This window comes from Gracilinanus agilis, chromosome 1, assembly GCF_016433145.1.
Source record: "Gracilinanus agilis isolate LMUSP501 chromosome 1, AgileGrace, whole genome shotgun sequence".
NCBI classification, from domain to species: Eukaryota; Metazoa; Chordata; class Mammalia; order Didelphimorphia; family Didelphidae; genus Gracilinanus; species Gracilinanus agilis.
In genome coordinates, this window is record NC_058130.1 from 340,705,319 (window position 1) to 340,727,320 (window position 22,002).

Below are 22,002 nucleotides of genomic sequence, written 5' to 3' on the forward strand. Positions count from 1 at the left end.
AACTCTTTCTTGATATAACCCCAGAGAATTATTATTTTTTTAGTTCAATAATTCCTAAAATTCTACTCAAGCTGCTTCCTGGATTTGTTGTGCAAAAAGAATCAACATGGTAGGGGGGAAATATGGTGGGGGTATTAGGGAAGAGGCCTGTGAGATTATTATTTTATTTATTATTTTAAAGTCCACTTCTTTCACAGCCTTTGGTGCAGTCAGTCACCTGGCACTTTTGAGCATTTATTAAGGTACTAGCATTTATTTAGCACCTACTATGTGCTGGACACTTTGCAAGTTGCTGGAAATAGAAAGAAAGGCAAAAGATAGTTCCTGTTCTCAAGGAGCAAAATAGTTTAGTGGGGAAAGCAACATCCAAATAACTATGTACAAACAAGATGTACACAGGATAAAATGGGGGTAGTTTGGGAGGGAAGTCACTAAAAATGAGGAGGATTAGAAAAGGCTTCTTGTAAAGAGGAGAAGACAAAACCAATGGAAAATGCTATCCCCAAACCAGACTCCTTTATCCTCAAATCTGTCTTCCCTGTAACTCTTTCTGTAAGACTTTATTATATTTCTTTTTAGGTAGGTAAAGAATATTTTAAAGGCTTTAGAAAGGTCACCACTATTTCACACACATTGGATCAGAATGTGAAATTAATTTTCAAAAAAACAGAACTTCATGCTTAAGTTCCTCTTTGCTAGAAGAATCCCTGATTCTCAGGTTGCTTTTTGTCATCTTCTCCTGTCAAACAGGAGTTTAGTTTGGGAAATCTCCTAAATCTACTTTATAATTGTAATGTTCTTTTATTTGTTTAGACAGCCAAAAAGCCTTGTTTAATTTTATTGGCAGAAATTCTCTGACTTCTTTATTATTTTTAGGCTAGAGAAAATTGAAACACCTCCTTTTTTTTTTTTTTTAAAGATTTCTGAAACTTCATTTTGTATAGATTAGAGATCAACATGTGAAAGGTCTTAGCTGAGCCATTGGGTAGGTAGATATACAGGTCAGGGTAACCTATAAAATGACTTCAGGGGGCAGCTGGGTGGCTCAGTGGATTGAGAGCGAGACCTAGAGATGGGAGGACCTAGTTTCAAATGTGACCTCAGACACTTGTCCCTGCTGTGTGACCCTGGGCAAGTCACTTAACCCCATTGCCTACCCTTACCACTCTTTTGCCTTGGATCCAATACACAGTATTGACTCCAAAATGGAAGGTAAGGGTTTAAAAATTAAATTAAATTAAATTAATAAATAAAATTACTTTAATGGCACTGTTCTCAATTGATGACATTTTCATTCTCTCTGATTTACATAATCTCTTTGGGCATAACCTAATTGTTGTACATCTGAAATCCACCAGGAGATAATTTGTTATTTTGTATTTTGTTTTCATTTGTATTCAAAATACTGGTTGGTATTTAGAGACAGTTTCAGTCTCCCTTGCACCTGTGGACATGGCTGAAAATTTTCTTGCTTTTTGAATTCTTAAAGATTTAAGGACATGGGAGAGGGGCAGCTATTGAGCACAGTGGATAGAACACCTAAAGTTGGGAGGATGTGGCTTCAAATATGACCTCAGATACTTCCAAGTTGTATGACCCTAGGCAAGTCACTTAACCCTGATTACCTAGCTCTTACCCTTTTGACTTAGAATTGATACTAGGGTAGAAGGTAAAGATGTTGGGTTTTTTTAAGAATATAGAAGAAAATGAGCTAGTTAATCAAAAGGAATATAATAATCCTAAATGATCATCAATAAGATTAGCATTACCAAGTCTTCAAATTTACTTGATTCCATTATTACATAGTTATTTGTATTTGAACAGATTTGGATAAATAGAATTGGACACAAATGAGTTCAAAGTCTCTACATTAAAAACAGAAATTAAAAATGAGATGTTACCTATCCTCTTCCCTTTTTACAATTTGTCATGTTCTCCTGGGACACCTGTGATGTTTAAGTTCTCTCTGAGCATCTTGTCTTCAATGTCAGTCACTTCAGGTTTCCTATGTTCTTTTTTTTTTTTTTTAAACCCTTAACTTCTGTGTATTGTCTCATAGGTGGAAGATTGGTAAAGGTGGGCAATGGGGGTCAAGTGACTTGCCCAGGGTCACACAGCTGGGAAGTGTCTGAGGCTGGATTTGAACCTAGGACCTCCTGTCTCTAGGCCTGACTCTCAATCCACTGAGCTACCCAGCTGCCCCCTCCTATGTTCTTTTAATGTTTTTTTCCTATTACTTCTGTTCTGTCAAATTTCTGTAGTTGTGTTTTCTAAACCTAACATTTTCTGTCAAAGCCTCTGCTTTTCTGGAAAGAACACCCATTATGTATGTCTTCTGTGTTTTGTATTCTACATTTGATTTTTTTTTTAATTCTACATCAAAAGACCTAATTTTTTTTATCTAATTCCATTCCTAACATTTCTTATAACAGCTTTGTTCCTCTTTTGAACCATTCTGGAATTTCTTGCTGTTGTTCCACTAAGTTTAAGAGCTTTTGCCAAACTTTTCTTTTTAACCAGATAATTTTCATTTTATTCCAAGATATATATATATATTTTTTAATTTTTATTGGAATTTTTATTATTCCATGATACATTTGCTCATAATGTTTTAGTTTCTTTTTCAATTTTTTCTTTTCTCTTAATGAGCCTGGGAGGTTGCCCAATAAAGGTTGGTTTACTTGCTTGCAAACTAGCTTTTCACTTAAGCCTTCTCCCTTGGCCTTTTGGCCTTTCAGCCTTCCTCTTGTAGTCCCATCACTTGTCTGTAGTGCTAACACTCTGTGGTCCCTTCCACTTCCATTGCTGCCCAGATTTGGAGAGCAAGAGTACTTCACTCAGATGGTTTCTGGTTCCTTTTTTCTTAAGTAGAAGTCTTTTTTCTTTTAACCCAAAATTCTACCCATCCTCCTTAGTTACTATCCCTTTCTTTTATGTGGCTGAGAAAATCACTAACAGCGCTTTATGGAAGGGGTGTGGGAGAATGATCAAGATGAGATACTGTCATGGGGGGAATGGGACAAGGCTTCATAAACTAGACCATGAAACATAAGGTATCCCAATTATCTTCGAGATTACCTATGTTTGGAGCAGCTAAGTAGCTCAGTAGATGGAAAGCCAAAATGAAGATGGGAGGTCCTGGGTTCAAATCAGACCTCAGATACTTCCTAGCTTTGTGACGCTAGGCAAGTCACTTAAGCCCAATTTCCCAGCCTTTACTTCTGCCATAGAACCAATAACTTAATATTGATTCTAAGACCAAAGGTAATGGTTTTTTTAAATGACTTGTGCTCACTGTGCCTGGTAAATACAATGGGGTTGAAGGATGAAAATGGTGAGTGGGAGTGCTAAGTATTTAAGTTTTCCAAACTTACTTCATGAAGTTTGTTCCTTATAAGTGTTTCTGTTTTCTTATCTTGTGGATTCAGCTTTAGATACTTCATATGTTGCATAATTCCTTTTTTTTTTTTAAGTTTTTAGGGATGAAGAAATTTGCATGAAATAACTACTCCAACATCTTTGCAGTCAAGTCCCTCACCCATCTCTTTTTTTAAACTCTTACCTTCTGTCTTAATATCAATTCTAAAACAAAATTTATTGACTTCTTGAGATATCCTTTATAGCTGAGGCCAGGTATTTTATCTGTGATTTAGTTTCTCTCTTTTGGAGAATTAGTCAGTATATTTAAAGATATCATTTTAGAGATTTTTTTTAAAATGGCCCTTCTTTTTATTCCATTTGCGTCAATAGTAACACTTCATATATTATGGGGTATTATTAAAAAGAGTTTACCTTAGGATTTTTATAACAGAAAACACAATGGGAGAAACCATTCCTTTACTATTTTTGTTATGTGACTCTAATAGTATATCTTGGGCCCTGTGCAAGTACATTATTTGTCTTTTGTTTTGTTTTGTTCTTAAAGAAAAGTCTTTGTGATCGATACAGCATACAATTTACAATTACCACAGAAAACAAAATATCCATACATGAGAATATATTCCTCCTGGATATCTGAAATAAAGATAATAATATTACCTAACCCTTACATAGTGCTTTAAAGTTTGTAAAGCATTTTACTTAAGTTAATTCATTTGACCCTCACAGTAACCCTCAGAGGACAGTGCTACCTTGTTTTACAGAGCCTAAAAGATATTAAGTGACTTGCCTAGGATTTTATTGATGTTGTTCAGTCATGTCCAATTCTTCATGATCCATGGACCATACCATGCCAATACTGTCCATGGCATTTTCTTGGTATATTAGCCTAGAGTGGTTTGGTATTTCCTTCTCCAATGGATTAAGGAAAGCAGAGGTTAAGAGATTTACCCAGGGTCACACAGCTAGTAAGCAAGTGTCTGAGGTCAAATTTGAACTCAGGTCTTCCTGACTCTGGGTCCAGCACTCTATCCACTGAGCCACATAGCTGCTTAGGTTTACCCAGTTTGTAAAAGTCTTAAGCAGAATTCAAATCCTGTGCCACATAGCTGCCTCAAGTATACGACTGAGTCAAGATGGGGGCAATGCTATTTCCTGTCTTTTCTTTTTTAAACCCTTTCCTTCTATCCTAAAATCAATTCTTTGTATTGGCTCCAAGGCAGAATAGTGGTAAGGGCTAGACAGTAAGGGTTAGGTGACTTGACCAGGGTGACTCAGCCAGAAAATAAATGTCTGAGTCTAGATTTGAAACAGGGACCTCCATCTCTGAGCCTGGTTCTCTATCCACTGACCCAAATTCCTGATTTTAATCCAGATTTAAAATACAGTGTCTACACATCACATCCCTTCATGGAGTAAATATTATATACAATGTATAATATTCCATTTCATCTCCCTCACTTGTGGGGATTCTAGGTATGGGAGCTTAGAGATAATCTAGCCTGACTCCTAATTTTACAGATAATAAAATGGAGGCCCACTGATAAAAAATGACTTACCCAAGGCCACACAGATAATAGGCATTGGAGACAAGATTAAACCCAGAACCCCTGACTCCACAGCCAGTGGTGTCGTCCCTATTTCCCCTCTCAATGTCTCATCTACATTGTCTTTAAACATCATGATTATTATCCTTCCATTGAAGTCTTTGATATTGGAAAGATAGGGAGAGATGCATTTCCCTTTTCCTGGGCTAAAAAGTGGCATTTCGGCCAATGGCTCTCCAGGTATCTTCTTCTTGGTACAATTACTAGAGATCTTTTTTTTCCCTCAATTTATTATCTAGTCCATTGCTGAGAGCTGCCTAATTGATTTCTGGTAAGCCAAGCTCAGAAGAGATGCTAAATGAGAAACATGTCAGACGCCATCACTCTGGGGTTTGGTTTTTGTGGCGCCTTGGCCCAAGCAAAGTATTCCCAGGATGTCATAGAACCAGTTATTTCCACTGACAGAGGCAACAACTTGGATGTTTTTTCCAGTTCCAAGATTAATGACTAGAGGAAGACAGTATATCCAGAGAGCAAAGGTGAAGCTTAACTCTGGCTAGTTGCATGACATTTTGAGGGAAAAAGAAAAAAACAAGGAGAAATAGCCTTTGTATCTTTCTTACTGTATCATAAATCAGGGGTGGAAAGAAGTGATTTGGCCTCCATCCAACAATATGTCTGAACTGGGCTCCAAAGTAGAGCTTCTGATAATCTGAATTCAGAATGGTTTGAAGGCCAGCCTTGGAGATCTGCCCTTGTGGTTGATTTAATAGCTCAGCTCATTAACTTCCAACTGTGTTTCCATCTTAAGTGATATTAAAAAACATAATCCAGGGTGCAGTTTTTGCATTTGAAATGCACCCTGTTTTACACTAGCAGCCAAAATTAGCCTGTTGTCAACAGGGAGGATTTGGGGTCATTTTTTTTTCTATTTGGGGAAAGGAATGAGAAAATGTTGCTGGGGAACTTTGGACAGTTTGCCCTTTCCACTGAACAGACTCCAAATGAATATAAGAGTAATTGGAGAAAACCAGGAGCACATGCAAGATGAAAAAGAGAGTGAAGGAAAGAATATGGGCATGGCAGAGGCAGAATCCCAGGCGTTCCATTGGTACTCCTCTTGTAATGAATCTCTTGATTATTTCTCATTCAGTCTGACTTCAAGTTCTTTGTCAAGAATGGGCAATTATTACATGGCTATCAGTCAAAATAAAGGCCTACTAGTTATTTAAGGACAGCTAGGTGGTGCAGTATATAGAGTATAGTGCCAGATCTAGAGCCAAAAAATCCAAGTTCAAATGCTGCCTCAGACATTTACTGTGGCTGTGTGACCTTGGGCAAGTCACTTCACCCTGTTTGCCTCAGTTTCCTTATCTCTCAAATGAGTTGGAGAAGGAAATGGCAAACCATTCCTGTATCTTTACCAAGAAAACCCCAACTGGGGTCATAGAGGGTCAGACATGACTGAAACAATTGATCAACTATCAAATGAAAGTGTTTTTTTTTTAAGATTGGAAATGAAAAGGATTTGTTTGTATTAATAATGTTTCTGAAAGGTGGAAGTGCATTCCAGGCATAGGATCCAGCTTGTGCAAATTCACAAAGGCAGCTTTGATCCAGCCATACCTATATCCTGAAGAGTTAATAAGGGAAAAGACCTGTACAAAAATATTTATAGCCACACTTTTTGTGGTGGCAAAAATTTGGAAATTGAGAGGATGCCCTTCAGTTGGGGAATGGCTGAACAAATTGTGGTATCTGATGGTGATGGAATACTATTGTGCTGAAAGGAATAATGAACTGGAGGAATTCCATGTGAACTGGAAAGACCTCCAAGAATTGATGCAGAGTGAAAGGAGCAGAGCCAGAAGAACACTGTACACAGAGACTGATACTCTGTGGCATAATCAAATGTAATGGACTTCTCTACTAGCAGCAATGATCCAAGATATTTCTAAGGGACCTATAAGAAAGAATGCTATCCAAATCCAGAGAAAGAACTGTGGGAGTAGAAACACAGAAGAAGAAAAACAACTGCTTGATCACATGGGTTGATGAGGATATGACTGGGGATGCAGACTCTAAAAGATCACCCTAGTGTAAATATCAATAATATGGAAATAGATCTTGATCATTAACACATGAAAAACCCAGTGGAATTTTGCATTGGCTATGGGAAGGGGTTGGGAGGAGGGGAGGGAAAGAACATGAATCATGTAACCATGAAAAACTTTTCTTAATTAATCAATTAAAAAATATAATATAATATAAAAGTCAAAAAAATTCACAAAGGCAGGAGATAGAATCTGAAGAACATGAAGAGTGAGTAAAAGTGAGTAATATGAAATGAGGCTAGAAAGGTAGGTTGGAGTCCAATTGTGGTCCTTGATATTTTATCTTAAAGGCAAGAGGGAACAATTGAAGGTCTTTGAGCAAATGAGTAATATGGTCAGGTAAACCCATTCCTCAGGAAGATTATTTTGACAACTGTGTGGAAAAAAGGGTTGGGGAAAGAGAAGGTTAAGGATCCCCTCCTAGCCTGCCAATATGGAATTTCTTTGACACTAATGGTCATGTGTATGCATCTGGATATAGTATGAGTTTCACTTCAAGTTGTCAAGATTTAAGTGATTTATATGGGATCAGAGACTCTAAATTGAGATGTAGGTATAAAAAAAAAGACTAGGCAACAGAAGCCAGCACTTAATTGTTAATCAGGTGGCCTTGAGAGGTGAAGAATCCTGAAGAGTTCTGTAGACCCTAATCTAGGAAAATAAATCACACCAAGAATTTTTTATCTCATCACACACACAAAAAAAATTCATCAACTCTGGGAGAAATTGTGAATTGTTTCTAAGATCTAACACCATGTAAATCATATATTATGGGGAGAGGAGGCAGGAGGGAGCGGGGGAGAGAGGAGGAGGATGCATTCTGGTGCATAAAGTACATTATGAGATTATGGATATATCAAAGAAGTATCATATACAATCTACAACCAAAAAAAAATTTTTAACTGGATGTCTCTTGTCCACAGGGAAGGAAATAAATAAAAGGTTTTTCAGATCACCAGAGTAGTTGACTTTTGACAGTATCTCATTTTTAGTATCTCATTTTTAGATCAGACAAGCTAGTTTACATGGAGTTGATAATGTGTGTTTGACAAATTCCTGGATTTTGCTACAAGTCTTCCAACCTTGGACTCAATCCCTGTACATAATAACATGTTTTCATCAGTAAATTCATTTCACAGAATTTCTTAAATTTCCAAAGTCTTGCTTTTCTCCTCTGAAAGCAGCCAGGATTATTCATTTGTATGTCTGTGGTAATATCTGATCCAGGTAGAAAATCTTAGAAATGCAAAACTGGAAGGAACATAGTATACTCTCCCACCCAATGCAGGGACCTCTATCATTGACACAAATAAGAGGAAAAAAATACCCTTGGAACATAACATAACAATATCTAGCATTTATATAGCAATTTAAGATTTGCAAAATGTTTTACAAACATTATCTCATTCTATCCCCATAACATCTTCATTTCATTATTATCCCCATTACACAGATGAAGAAACTGAATTAGCCCAAAATTAAGTGACTTGCCCAATGTCACACACCCAAGTGTCTGAGATTAGATTTGAATTCCAATTTTTTTGGGTGGTGTTTTCCTGCCACCATGTCCAGTGCCTTATCCATTGAATATCAGCCTACAGTTGGTTCTTGAGTTTTTAACATATCTATGAGTATATTTGTATGTTTATATGTATATGAGCATATAATATACATGCAAAAGAGTAAGTATACATATTGCTACAAATTAAACTAATATTTTGGTTTGTGGATTATGGAACCAACTTTATAGTCAGGGCTCAGATATTCTAGAGGATCTTTAAGGAGTACATATCTTTATAGAAAAATCCTATCCCCCAAACAAATATTCTTTCTGGCAAGAAATATCATGATCAACCTGCCTTGCCTTAATGTCAAAGATGTGACATTCCCTAAAACCTATGCATCTCTGAATACTAAACATATTTCCCATGGATTCGAGATTTAAAGTCTACATCTTTTTACTGTCTGCTTTTTTTCAAATATTTGAACATTTTTTAGTCAGTGGGGCACTAGGAGTTTCATGCTTGGATGGATGTCTCATACACTGAATGTAATAAATAACCCTGGAAAGGTTACCATCAGTCACTCCTTTCATCTTCAGTCTCACTTGTTGAAGAAATTTCATTTCTAAATGACCCAGAAAAATAAGCCAATGTACTTTCTGAATTACGAAAGTGTTCAGGAGACCAGAAAATCAAATTGTCCAGACTATAGATTAAAGATGTTCTTGGTGTCTATGGTCAAAGTCTTGGGAGTATTGGGAGACTGAGATACTGAGACCCATTTCCTTGGTTTGTCCCTCATTCCTGGTATTTGAAAGGGAATTACTGGAACTAAGAAAATGGGAAATACAGATCTGTTATATTTTGTGATTTATCAGAAGAAGAAAAAGTCTAATTGTTGATTGTTATTTTGCACCTACTGATAGATGATTAATGTAATCAGTTTCACCCCCAGGGCTATGAGTTCAGGTTAGATTGAATTACTAATGAATGCACGTTTGTTTGCACCAGACAGATTCCCTACCAAGTAAACCCACCTACTGTTGTTCTGTACATAATAATCAGCTTCATATTTTTATGTGGTTACCAAGGCTGTTTTTTATAATCCAGAATACAAGAAGGATTACTGTCTATAATAGTCTAAAAAACTCCGTGTGTAAATGTGACCTAGAAACCACCTAAATGGATTCTAATACCTAACCACGATTAACATGATCATCAGAGGGTCATTACACTTCACTCTCTCAGAGAATAAATTAGCATTAAATATTGTCCCAATCAAAATTCCTTCCATCTCATCCCCAGGTTTCTCTATTACTATCTCCCACAAAGGGCGTGATCCAGTGTAACTATTCATTTTCAACAGCTGCCATATATTCTGTTAATTAGAGCCAATGGCATAAGGATCCTGCTGGTATCTTCACAAGAGTTTGTACATCTGTATTTGGTTGAGATCTGTTCATATCTCAGACTAGCTGGAAGTATTATGGGTCTGTTTCTTGCCAGAGATTATTATTTCATGCTGAATGTTTGTAACTTTTTTTTTTAATTTTTAAACCCTCACCTTCCGTTTTGGAGTCAATACTGTGTATTGGCTCCAAGGCAGAAGAGTGGTAAGGGCTAGGCAATGGGGGTTAAGTGACTTGCCCAGGGTCACACAACTGAGAAGTGTCTGAGGCCAGATTTGAACCTAGGACCTCCCGTCTCTAGGCCTGGTTCTCAATACACTGAGCTACCCAGCTGTCCCCTGTTTGTAACTATTTTAAACTGGTAATTGTGTAGAGAAAAGAAGCAATGTTATTGCTACAGGAAGATCAGAAGTTCCTCTAGTCTCTCTAATTCCCCTAGATGTGTTGATTATTTGAGAACAATGATGACAACAATAATAACAAAAGCATCTGTATTAGTTTTCCTCCTGTAGTTGGGAGTTTTCACTACCTCTAAGGTAGGTAATAAAAGGTTTTGTAGAGGGGTATATTTTTTCTATAGACTTGTATAGACTCAGACCCTGAACTAATCAAATCTCAAAGACAGCTTCCTTGCCTTTAAGGGGAAAAAAAAACTAGTCTAATCCAAATGGCAAGATATCAGCCACATCAGTAGTAGATGAAAACTCTATGCCCTATATGTATATAGAGAGCTCCTAAAACTGAAGGTACCACAAAGTTAGCAACAGGGTCAGAAAGTCTTCAGAGCCATTGAAACCAACTTTGTTTAAAAATTATAATCCTTTTTTTTATAATATAGGCAGGCTAAAATTATGGACAGAGCAATCAATGGAACAATAGGAGTCAGAAAACTTATATTTGAATCCTTCTTTCATCACTTACTAGCAGGATTAACTATTAATTAATCACTTAACTGCTCAGACTCAGCTTCCTCATCTATAAAAGAGGGGTCCACAGCCCCTCAATGCCTTCTTTACAACAGTCTATACAAGTCTATAAAACAAATATACCCCTCTACCAAAGCCTTTACCACTCACCTTAAAGGTAATTTAAGTGAATAAAATAAAAGTGAATAAAAGTAAAAATTCCCTACTACATGAGGAAAACATTTTGCCAACATTAAATATTATTAGTTTGGGTACTTATATGGATTTTTTGATGTCAGCTATGTGGATTCCTCACAGGGTTATTGTGATCAAAAAGAATATCAGCCTTAAAGTACAATGCAAATATAAGAAGTATTATTTCTGCATCCTCCTCTGATGCAGATTGCAATCTTTTCATGTCTTCCATAAATCCGCCCAACATCTCTATTGGAACTGAATCTCCACAAAGTCAGGAACCATATTTTATCTATAGTACTGTCAGCACATAGTAGTTATTCAATAAATGTTGAATGAATGAGTGATTATATGAACAAATGTCTGCAGGGTACCAATCTCAGACTGTTCATGTCACATTCTTGCTAAACATCACACCCACCTGCTGTACAGGTAATATATGTCCTTGATGATAACTTCTGTCTCGTTTTTGATGTAGCTAGGTGGCACAGTGGACAAAAGTTACCTGAAATCAGAAAGACCTGAATTCAAATCCAGTCTTAGATATTTAGTTGTGTGATCTTGGGCAAGTCACCTAGCTTCTATTTGTTTCTGTTTCCTCAATTGTAAAATGGGGATAATAAAAGCATCTATCTCCCAGCATTGTTGTGAGAATCAAATGAGATAATAATTACAAAGTACTTAGCACAGAGCCTGGCACATAGTAGAAATTCCACAAATGCTAACTATTATTAGAACAATTATTTTCCTCTTCTACAGTCCTTATAAGTAATATGCTGTAACCTGTTTTCATGTACCATACATCTTTCCATTACATTATGCATCTTTGATAGTTTTGTTTCTTCTGAGTTCATGGTTTTCCATGATGCATAACCATTTATATCACTGGTACCGTATTGATATTAATGAGGTAGACTTTTGCTGCAGTGAGCAGCACTGCATTGACCTACTTCCCAAATTTGGTCTGGCTTCAAGTTCTGAATCTCCTTCTACCTCCTCTTTTCCTCATCTCTTTGATCCTCCTTCCTTCTCTCTCTCCTTGTTCTTTCTCTTCCTCCATTTTCTTTTTCTCTCTCCTACTTCCTCATTTTGCCAAATGAGATTTATATATACGTGTACTTATGTATGTATATATGTATGTGTATATTGCAAGCCTAGTGTGTTGCAAACCTTAAAGCATTTTATGAATATTCATTCTTCTCTTCTTCCTCCTCTTCCTTCTTCCTCTTCTTTTTCATTATTATTATTTTACTCTTTTAAACATTTAAAGCATTTTCATATGAATTATCTGATATCATCTGATATCATCATGACTCCCCCCACAATTTATGCAGTATGGATATTATCTACATTTTACAGAAGAAAAGCCTGAGATATAGATTAAATCCCTGTACATGGCAAATATGGAATTATATATTTCAGGAAAGCACTAGCATAACCTATAACAGACCATTTGCCACCTGGGGGATGGGGAGGGAGAAAGAGAATCTGAATCACAAAATATCAGAAAACAATCATAAAAAAAAGTATTTCTATGTATAATTACAAAAAAATAAAAGAAAGTTTTAAAAAATGAAATGCTGTACCTAAAGTTATTTGGCTAAAATGTATCAAAGCAAATCCTAGGATCCAGGACTTCTGCCTCTTCATCTAATACTTTTTCTGACTTTTGTCTTGCCATTGGGCTTCAATGACTCTGGAAATGAGAGTGAGGCTGATGACTTTGTACAACTCTGTGTCTCTTAATTCCAATTCACATACAAGTCAAGACATTACCCTGTGATGTGAGCCTTTTAGAAATGGATGAACTTTCCATTTCCTTTCCAAAAAGGATAACTTTTTCCTTTATACCACGTTGACTCAATCTGAGAGGTGAGAGACAATTCTCCTTTAGCTGTGGAGCATGTTGACTGTAGATTGACCAAGGGTCTCCATCATTATGCAAGATTTTTCATTAATGCCAAGCCAATTAATGAGGGTCTGATTGTTTTCTACAATATTCTACAAAGGTTCTTCCTTGCATGGAATTGGCATAATTTATAAAGGAATCATCTTCAAAAGAACCCTCCATTAGCATCCACTTACTCCCTCTTTTTTGGGCAAAACAATACAACAAAAGGATCATGTTTATATAAATGAATAACAGAATTTCACAATTGAAGCTCATTCTATTTTGTGTTACTGATGTCCCTGTCCCTTTTCTATGTTTGTAATTTACATCCTGTCCTCTTCAAATGAATATTTGGACCATACAGAAAACCTACGAGTTCATCAGTCTAAGCATTCATCACTAGCAGCAGCAAACCTTTATTAAACACCTACTATATATACCAAGCACTCACATAGTTGACTGTCATGTTGGATGCCTTGGTTTCTCTTTCTTTTGCCTTTTCTAATCCAGAGAATAGCATTTCAGTTTTATGAGACATAAAGATCATGCCTTCTTTGTCTCTTACTTCACTGTCCAGCTGAGCAGCACTGAACACTGCTTAGTGGAATGTCTGTCTTATCTATATGAGGTGCTCAGTAAATATTCCAACATCTCTCTGCCACTAAACAATTCTGGGGCATTCATTCAACTCTTTCTTGTGCAGTATGACCTTCAAAGGCTTAATAGAAACTCTTCTTATCCTCTAAAACAGGATCTCCTACCCCATGTTTCAAGGCATCCAGGATGTCTCCAGTTAACATAAGGGGTGTCATAAAATTCTTGAAATGAAAATCATTTTAATTCCCTTGAATGAAAGCATTAAATCCATGTCTCCCTGTAAGCCTACTTAATCAGAAAAAGATATGGGTAGAAAGCCTGCCTACTAATGCTTCCAGGTGCCATTATATACAGGCTAGAGTATTCCTTGGCTTATTAAGTTACAACCAGTTCTCTCAACCCTACTAATTCATACCTTCTCGAATAGAGACAGCAGAAACTTTTCTGACTCACTAAATTGAGATTATTGGACTCAACCTAATAGCTTAAGAGAAGATTCACTGAGTATCTATTTTATCCTTTTAAGCCTGCTACGAGGCTCTGACCATAATCACCAACAGGCACATTGACCCAAATTCAGTAATTGTGTCAATGAGTTCTTGAGTGAACTGAGAGAGTAATATAGTCCTCAAGGAGGGACTTAAACATTTGGAAACTTCTTCTAATATCTTTGTAAGGAAGGTGGTCCTGAGAAATGTAGAGGGAAATTATTATTATTCTTGAGTTGAGATATCTACCCCAAGCATGCGAAGACTTCCCTCAGCAGAAACGACAGATGAGAATAATTTGTTCCAATGGCCATGAAGGCAGCTGAAGCAGGTGCTCTGGAGAGCTTAGAATTTGGTCAGCCATTGAAGATGCCAAGGTCATCTGCTGCATTCAGGCCATCACTAGTCATCTCGACTTTTGTCTTGCCCCTGGGACTTGAATGACTCTGGAAAAGAGAGTGAGGCTGATGACTGTGCAACTTTGCTTCACTTAAGTGAATCATCACTCCATGATGTCATTGGTCCTCTTCAACAAAGGACAAACAACAGCTAGCCTTTCCAAGACAAAGCAAATCACTAAGGGAAACATCAGCTCCAGTTATTTTTGTGTTTCTCTTTGCTACTGACAAGAGGTCATGTCGGTATACTACATATAATTGACTGTGCTTACATATACCTGGAGGCTAAAAGCCCCTGCCATAGTGTCTTACTGATATAGTGGGAAGGGGCCCACCAGATACTGAGAAGAATTAAACTGCAGGGTGATAAGGGCATTTTCTTTAGGTAGGAAAGGACCAGCAGTTTGCATTTGACTGCCCAGGTCTTCATCATCTTCAAGTGTCACCTTTCCAGTAGGCTATTTCCCACACTATTCCTAGAAACTAAGACAGATGTTATCATTGCTGCCATGGCTATAGCCACGATGCCCACTTGACACTCAGCATGCTTTCTTGATGTAGGTGTGAATAGGATGCTTTCCCTTTTGTTTGGCTAAGCCAAGATGGGGATTTTGAGAAGAGTTTTGATGGGCACCCATTACTCAACTCAACTCAACAGAAAGTTGACCTGTGATTTCATTGATAAAGGTAATTCCCAGATGAGGAAATGCTTTCAACCAATGCAGATCATAAGTAGTTGCCTACTACGCCAAGAAGTTAATAAATGGCTTCCCCAGGGTAACACAAACAGTACATGTCAGAAGCATGTTTTCCTGCATTCAAGGCTAGCTCTCTATTCATTATCCCATGCAAAGCAAAGTAACAAAAGACTTCATTAGTTTATATTAAAAATATATGTGACTTAGCCATGGGTTGGCCTGGTGGACCTAGCTTACACAATATCTATTTTTATTCGCCACTTTAACTCTTTCTCAAATGAGCCCTAACCTAAAGACCCCTTTATAGCCATTGGCATTGTTCTTAGAGATGCCTCCCAAGGAAGGATTAATGGGCCAGTAGCAATTAATGGACAGTGGCCCATCCCTGGCCAACAAAGAAATCTTCACAGTTGTATAGGGATATGTTAAGCAATCAATATACCTCATAGAAGTTGTCACCCGGCTTCATTGTCACCTTATCTATCATTCCACCAAGGCTAATGGGTTTAAGAAGCTAAGTGTGGAAAAGTTTACAAGTTCTGAACACTTCAGGCAGGATGAGTTTGGTATGCTACTGTAGATTGAGGTCTCAGGAGCATCAGGACAATGATACACTTCTATTTATTTTAGCCCTAAGCTATAAAAACCTGGAAATCAGATAAAATGAACCTGCTTCCTCTGTGACAAGCAATGTAAGGAGAGATGCTAACTTGAGTAGAACAATGATTGAACCAAGGAAATAGATTTCACAGAAAACAGATAGAATCTTAGCATCTAAGAACTGAAATGGAGTCTAGAGGTTATCATATATAAATTTATCAGAACATAAATCCCTTCTATAATGTTCCCCACAAGTTGCCATATTAGATCTCTTCTCATATTCCTTCCATCTTCTTGCCATCGTGGAAACCTAGCATATGCATTCAGGGGGCCAGTGAAATTGAGCTGTTTGCTGTTTTCTGGAGGTAACATTCCGTCTCCTACTTTTCTGCCTTTGTATAGGTTGTTCCCTACTTAGAATGCTCTCTTTTCTTGCCTCCTGTTTTTAAAAGATGTTTAAGGCTCAGCTGAAGGGGAAAGTGAAGAGAATAAGCATTTATGTAGCACTTATTCTAACAAGTATTATCTCATTTGATCTTTATAACAACCTTGAGAGATAAGTGCTATTATTATCCCTATTTTATACTGGAGGAAACTGAGGCAAGCAGGTGAAATGCCTTTGCTAGAGTTGCACAGCTATTATCTGAGATTGAATTTGAACTTAAATCTTCCTGACTCCAGGCACAGCATTCTGTGTCCTATGGCACGTCTACAGAGAAGATTTCCTGATTCTATCAATTATTAACATCATCCCTCTCAAAAAATTGCCTTGAATTTATTTTGGAAAGGTCTTATACTTATTGATTGATCTGTGAAAATGTTATATTATCACAGAAGGATGTAAACTGTTTGAAGGCAGTTTTTGTCTTTGTAGACTAAACAGGAATCTTGAAAGAAAGATAAATGAAAAGATATACAATCCAAAACTAAAGTTCATGAGGGAGAACACCTTTGTACTTGGGTGACAGCAGTGAAAATTGAAGGCTTCAGGAGGTATTGGGTCTTAAAGCAGTTGTTAGTTTTTCTCCCCATCTCTTCATTGTCATCATTGACATTAACATAGAACTTCAAAAACTATTACATTTCTCTCCATTTTACAGAAAACAAAAATGGATTTTAAAGAGCTTATATGACATGCCTATAGTCATACAGCTAACAAAATCAGAGCTGGCTTGGAACCTAGGGCTTCCTGAATTCAAATTGAACAGTCTATCACCTATGATCCTACCTTCTCTAATTTCATTTCAGGGAAGTGTTGTGCTTTGAATAGCTTTATCTCCCTTGACTTTTTCCCCTTTTCTTCTCTAAACTGCATCAAAAGTTCCACGAGGACAAAATTCTTTTCTTCTTTAACTTCATTGTATCCCTTAGCCTTATTCCAATATCAATAATCCTTTGGGTTCTCAGGAAGTGTTGAATGAATGATGAGTTATTTAAAATATTCTCTAAGCCATTTGTAAACCTTGGACTACAAACAGGTCCTTTGCTCTATCCATTTTAGAGTATTGCCTTTTCTTCTTTCCTTGGCTCCATATTCTATTGTTCTTTCTGAATTTATTATTTCCACAGGAAGAAGGGCATTGTTTTCTTTCTTTATCTTCTCCCTTTCTCTCTGGCCACCCCTCTCCCTATCACCTTGTATTTCAAGCCTTCTTGATTAATGATTAAGTAATCCACTACAGCCTAAATTTTTAAGAAATTAAATTTTCTCAGTTCAGGCAACTCCAGACACTTTTGTTCTTTCCTTTCAATAAAATCACTATTTTTTTTAAACCCTTACCTTCCATCTTGGAGTCAATACTGTGTATTGGCTCCAAGGCAGAAGAGTGGTAAGGGTAGGCAATGGGGGTCAAGTGACTTGCCCAGGTTCACACAGCTGGGAAGTGTCTGAGGCCAGATTTGAACCTAGGACCTCCCGTCGCTAGACCTGGCTTTCAATCCACTGAGCTACCCAGCTGCCCCCCAAATCACTATTTTTAAGGAACTTTTTTTATGCTGTTCTGGGCTTGTGTTTTTAACAATCAGAGGAAATTCTCTATAAGAGCCCCATGTTCCATGTTGTGATTCCTTCTGGTTTTTTGAAATTGGAGAATATTGACATTTTTGCTTTTTAAAACATTCAGAGTATTTACTTATTCCTAAGGTCTGAAGCTGAATTCATTAGACTTCAGGATCTTCAGCCAAATATATCTATATATAGATTCCCATAAAAACTTTGTTTTTACAAGACAAATATATCATGATTCCACTGGTGCTTGGACAGTTATTAAAGAATGAAATCTTATCTGGAATAACTCAAACCAAGACTATCTGTAAAACTATAAGGGAAAATTTTGATTTGTTACTCTAACTCAGTAACCTTGAAAAAGTTATGGCACTTCAAGTGTCTCTCTTGCCTCCTGTTAAACTGAAAATGATTGCATAGTTCGCTGGGGATTGTATGTGGATTACTTGGCTTATGTTGTTAAAGTCCCCTATAAATGTCAAGCATGTCTATTAATTAAAATTTTGCTTCATGTAATTCATTCATGCCTCTATAAATTCCCTCCAAACTTCCAGTTCAAGGTGGGAGGCCTCTTTAATTCTTATCCAGAACCATGTCTTAATGTTGCTTTGATCATTTCCTGAGATGACTAATGATTTCCTTTTAGGTCCTGTGTGGGAAGCCAATAAGAGAATAGATACAAATCTGAGACCCCTCTTTTGACCCCTTTTATGATCCATACCTTTTCTTATTGGAAAAACATTATAGACTTATTGAAAAGCTTTGAGTCCTTAGCAGACCAGCAGCTACTGAGTTAACAAGTTCTCTCCTTGATAATTAAGAAGTCTGAACTCCAAAAAATATATTACTTAGACAATTAAGGCCGGAAACAGACAAAGCTAGACAAGACCTTATCTGACCAGGTACAATCCTGTAAATCAAGAGTACAGGACTCAATTAGTAAAAATCTCTATGAAATATATTTTTGTTCCCTGAATTAACCTCCTACTAATTGGTGGTTGGAATTCGGCCTTGGACCCCATTCTATCTTTACTTTGAAGCCTCCAAGGGTTTTCTTTTATGTGATTTGTAACCTCTATCAGCTGTAAGTTTTTCTTTGTGCTCTTTGTGTGAAAATAGTATATAATAAACTCTAAACTCCATGAAGTTGGAGCAGATATGAGCTAAACATTTAGTCTGACTGTTCTCATTCAATCCAATGCCACTCTGAATTCCCAGAAATATAGAGCTGGCTCTCTACAGTCCTAAAGGAATTTCTCTTTGTGAATCTCTCATTATATATGTTTCTATTATAAATAAATTATTTATAGATGACAGATCCTATCTATCTATCTATATATATAGATATAGATATATAGATATATATATATGTTTGCTTATCAGAAAAATAAATGCAAATTATACATGACCAAGAATAAACTTCAAATTAATTCATAGTTGTCTTTGGGTTATTGTCAATGATTCCCAGGAACTGGATACTCATACTCAGATCCTCCATCATTTGTGCTGTGCCCAACTCTGTCCTATCTGAATGGGTGAATTTGGTTGTGGTGGGCCACTGTGAATAATGTACAAAATGGTCATTGGACTTGACTTTTTGATGACCAAGTGGCATTCTCAGGAATATATGTGTCTCTGCTCCTAGAAAAGGCACCCCTAGAAAAAAACATCCCATTCCATATCTTGTGTCCATCATTTATCTATTAAGATCCTTCAGCTACCATAAAATTTCCAAAAAAGTTTTGCATTTTTAATTTATGTAAACCGATTAGCTAGATAGTGCAGCAGATAGAATGCCAGGCTTAGAGTCAAGAAGACTTCCTGAACTCAAATCTGGCTTCAGATACTTCCTAGCTGTGTGACCCTGGGCAAGCCATTTAACTTCATTTGCCCTCAGTTTTCTCATCTGTAAAATGGTGGAATTGTGGCTCCACATCACTTCTTCCTCTGTGCAGATGATTTCTAGTAGACCACAGAAGAACAGTATAACTCCTCACCTTTGTCTTTTTTCCCTTTGCAGGATGGAGCTTTAGCATGGGTTCTGCCTACCAGTTTCACAGCTGGCGAGTGTTCGTGATTGTCTGCGCTCTCCCTTGTGTCTCCTCTGTGGTGGCCCTCACTTTCATGCCAGAAAGCCCCAGGTTCTTGTTGGAGGTAAAACATTATTATTTGTTGCAGACTATGTTGAATCGTTATTGTTATGAGTAGTTAATATGGAAAAATAGATTTTCTCCACAACTAACATATGAGTCAGCCATGACCCCAAAGTTCATTTTTATGTTGATTTGTTAAGAACTGGCAAAGTGTTTAGCCATAGAAACAATGACATGGGTTCCTACACCCATCAGCAAGAGCCTATTAATGTCTAACTTCAAGCTAACATGTTTCTCCTTTATATTCCTTCCAATCTTCAAAGTGGCATGATGCCCATCATTAAGTCTTATGAGCCCAAATGCCAGTTCCATGTTCCTACCTCCTTCCTATCCTTCACCCTACCTAGCCAAGCCCTACTCTTCCTTGGGCCCTGAACACCAAACCCCCCCTACCTCTTCTGCTACGTACTTTGGAACACAAGCTTTATTCTAAATCATTTAATCAACAAACATATTTAAGCATCTTTTATGTGCTAGATGCTATGCTAGACAATGGAAATAAAAAGGACCAAATGAGAACATCGTAGCCTTCTAGGGGCTTACTTTCTAATAAACTCCCCTTTGCATGCCATATTCTCTTACCACCCTTTCCAAAGGAGAATACTTTTGTTCCCACTTACCTGAATTTTAGGGCCAAGAGTAGTCACTATACTCCTGGTTTTATAACAAATATGCATAGCCAAGGAAAACAAATTCCCACATTAGCTACATTCAAAAACATATGTTTCATTCTGTATCTTGAGTCCACCACTTATCTGTTAAGATCTTTCCTCTGCTACCAACCTTCAAATGACCACACCTTAAATTTCAGTATATTGGAAAGAACTTTGAATTTAGAATTGAGCAACATCTCTTTGTCACCAGATTCTTATAATAGGGAAGTCATTTAAGACTGGCCTCAGTCTCCTGTACATACAAAAGGACCTATTGTTCCGACTTGTAGGATTGTTGAGGTTCTGAGGAGATGTATATAAAGTTCTTTGTAAGCTTGAAAGCATCACATAAGTATAAGCTCTTATTTTTTACTCCTTACCCTCACTTGGCCCTTTTCTTTCCATTCTGCCACTTTGCTTTCTTCACTAACCCCACTTTCATTCCCTAACCTTTAAATGATTTCCTTTTAATGCTTTTCAGGATTCTGCACTTGGTCCTCTTCTCTTCTCTGTACATTTATTCTTTGTTTTATCAATCCTGTTCACTCCAAAATCTGTAGTTATCATTTTTACATATACTATTCCCCAGTCTTCTCTAGACAGCTTGGTGGTACATTGGGTAGAGTGATGGACTTTGGAATCAGGAAAACCTAAGTTCAAATCCTGCTTCAAGTATTTATTAACTATGTGACTCTGGGCAAGTTATTGTACCTCTTCCAGCTATCATTTCCACATTTGTAAAATGGAGATAAGTGCATCTTACCTCACAAGGTTGTTGTGAGGATCAAATGATATAATACATGTAGAGAGCTTCACAAACCTTAAAGTGCTAGCTATTAATATTTCTCTGCCAAGCTCCAGGCTTGCATTTCTGCTAGTCATCTTCACCTAGAAGTTCTTGTGGCACCTAAAACTCAATACATCCAACATAGAAACATATTGGCTTTCACTCCAGATTGGCAACTCCTTCTGATTTCCTATTTGTCAGTGGCACCACCTTTATCATCTCACCCATGTTCAAAACCTGTTATCTTTGACTCTCCCCTCCCTTTCATCATCCACATACAGTTACTAAGACTTGGCAAGTCTATCTCAGAAACATCTTTCAAATATATCCCCTCCTATTATCATTGGCATCATGCATTATCACCCACCTCAACAACTATAATAGCCTCCTGACTGGTACTCCCTTTTTCATCCCACCATCCAATGCATCTTTTATATATAATCAAAATAAAATCCTTTACATACTGATCTGATCATGTCACTTATAGGCTCAAAATACTTGAATAACTTTATATTGACTACCAAATAAAGTCTGAATTCCTTAACCTCATCTCAAAATCTTCTACAACCTTAGACTACTCTAACTTTCCAACTTGTCTCACTATTGTTTTCTTCCCTGTGTTTCATGCTCTAACCAAATCGTACTACTTTCCCTCCCTGACACACATTAGGCATTTTCCTGC

General features: G+C 37.1%; 1 protein-coding gene across 1 annotated transcript in view; it reads left to right on the top strand.

Moving 5' to 3' along the window:
• SV2C (synaptic vesicle glycoprotein 2C) overlaps positions 1–22,002 on the top strand; it is a 210,629-nt gene that overhangs the window by 147,764 nt on the left and 40,863 nt on the right. The window contains exon 4 of the mRNA XM_044663106.1: positions 19,748–19,881. Coding sequence (XP_044519041.1) covers positions 19,748–19,881 — 134 coding nt within the window. The remainder of the gene's footprint in view (positions 1–19,747; positions 19,882–22,002) is intronic.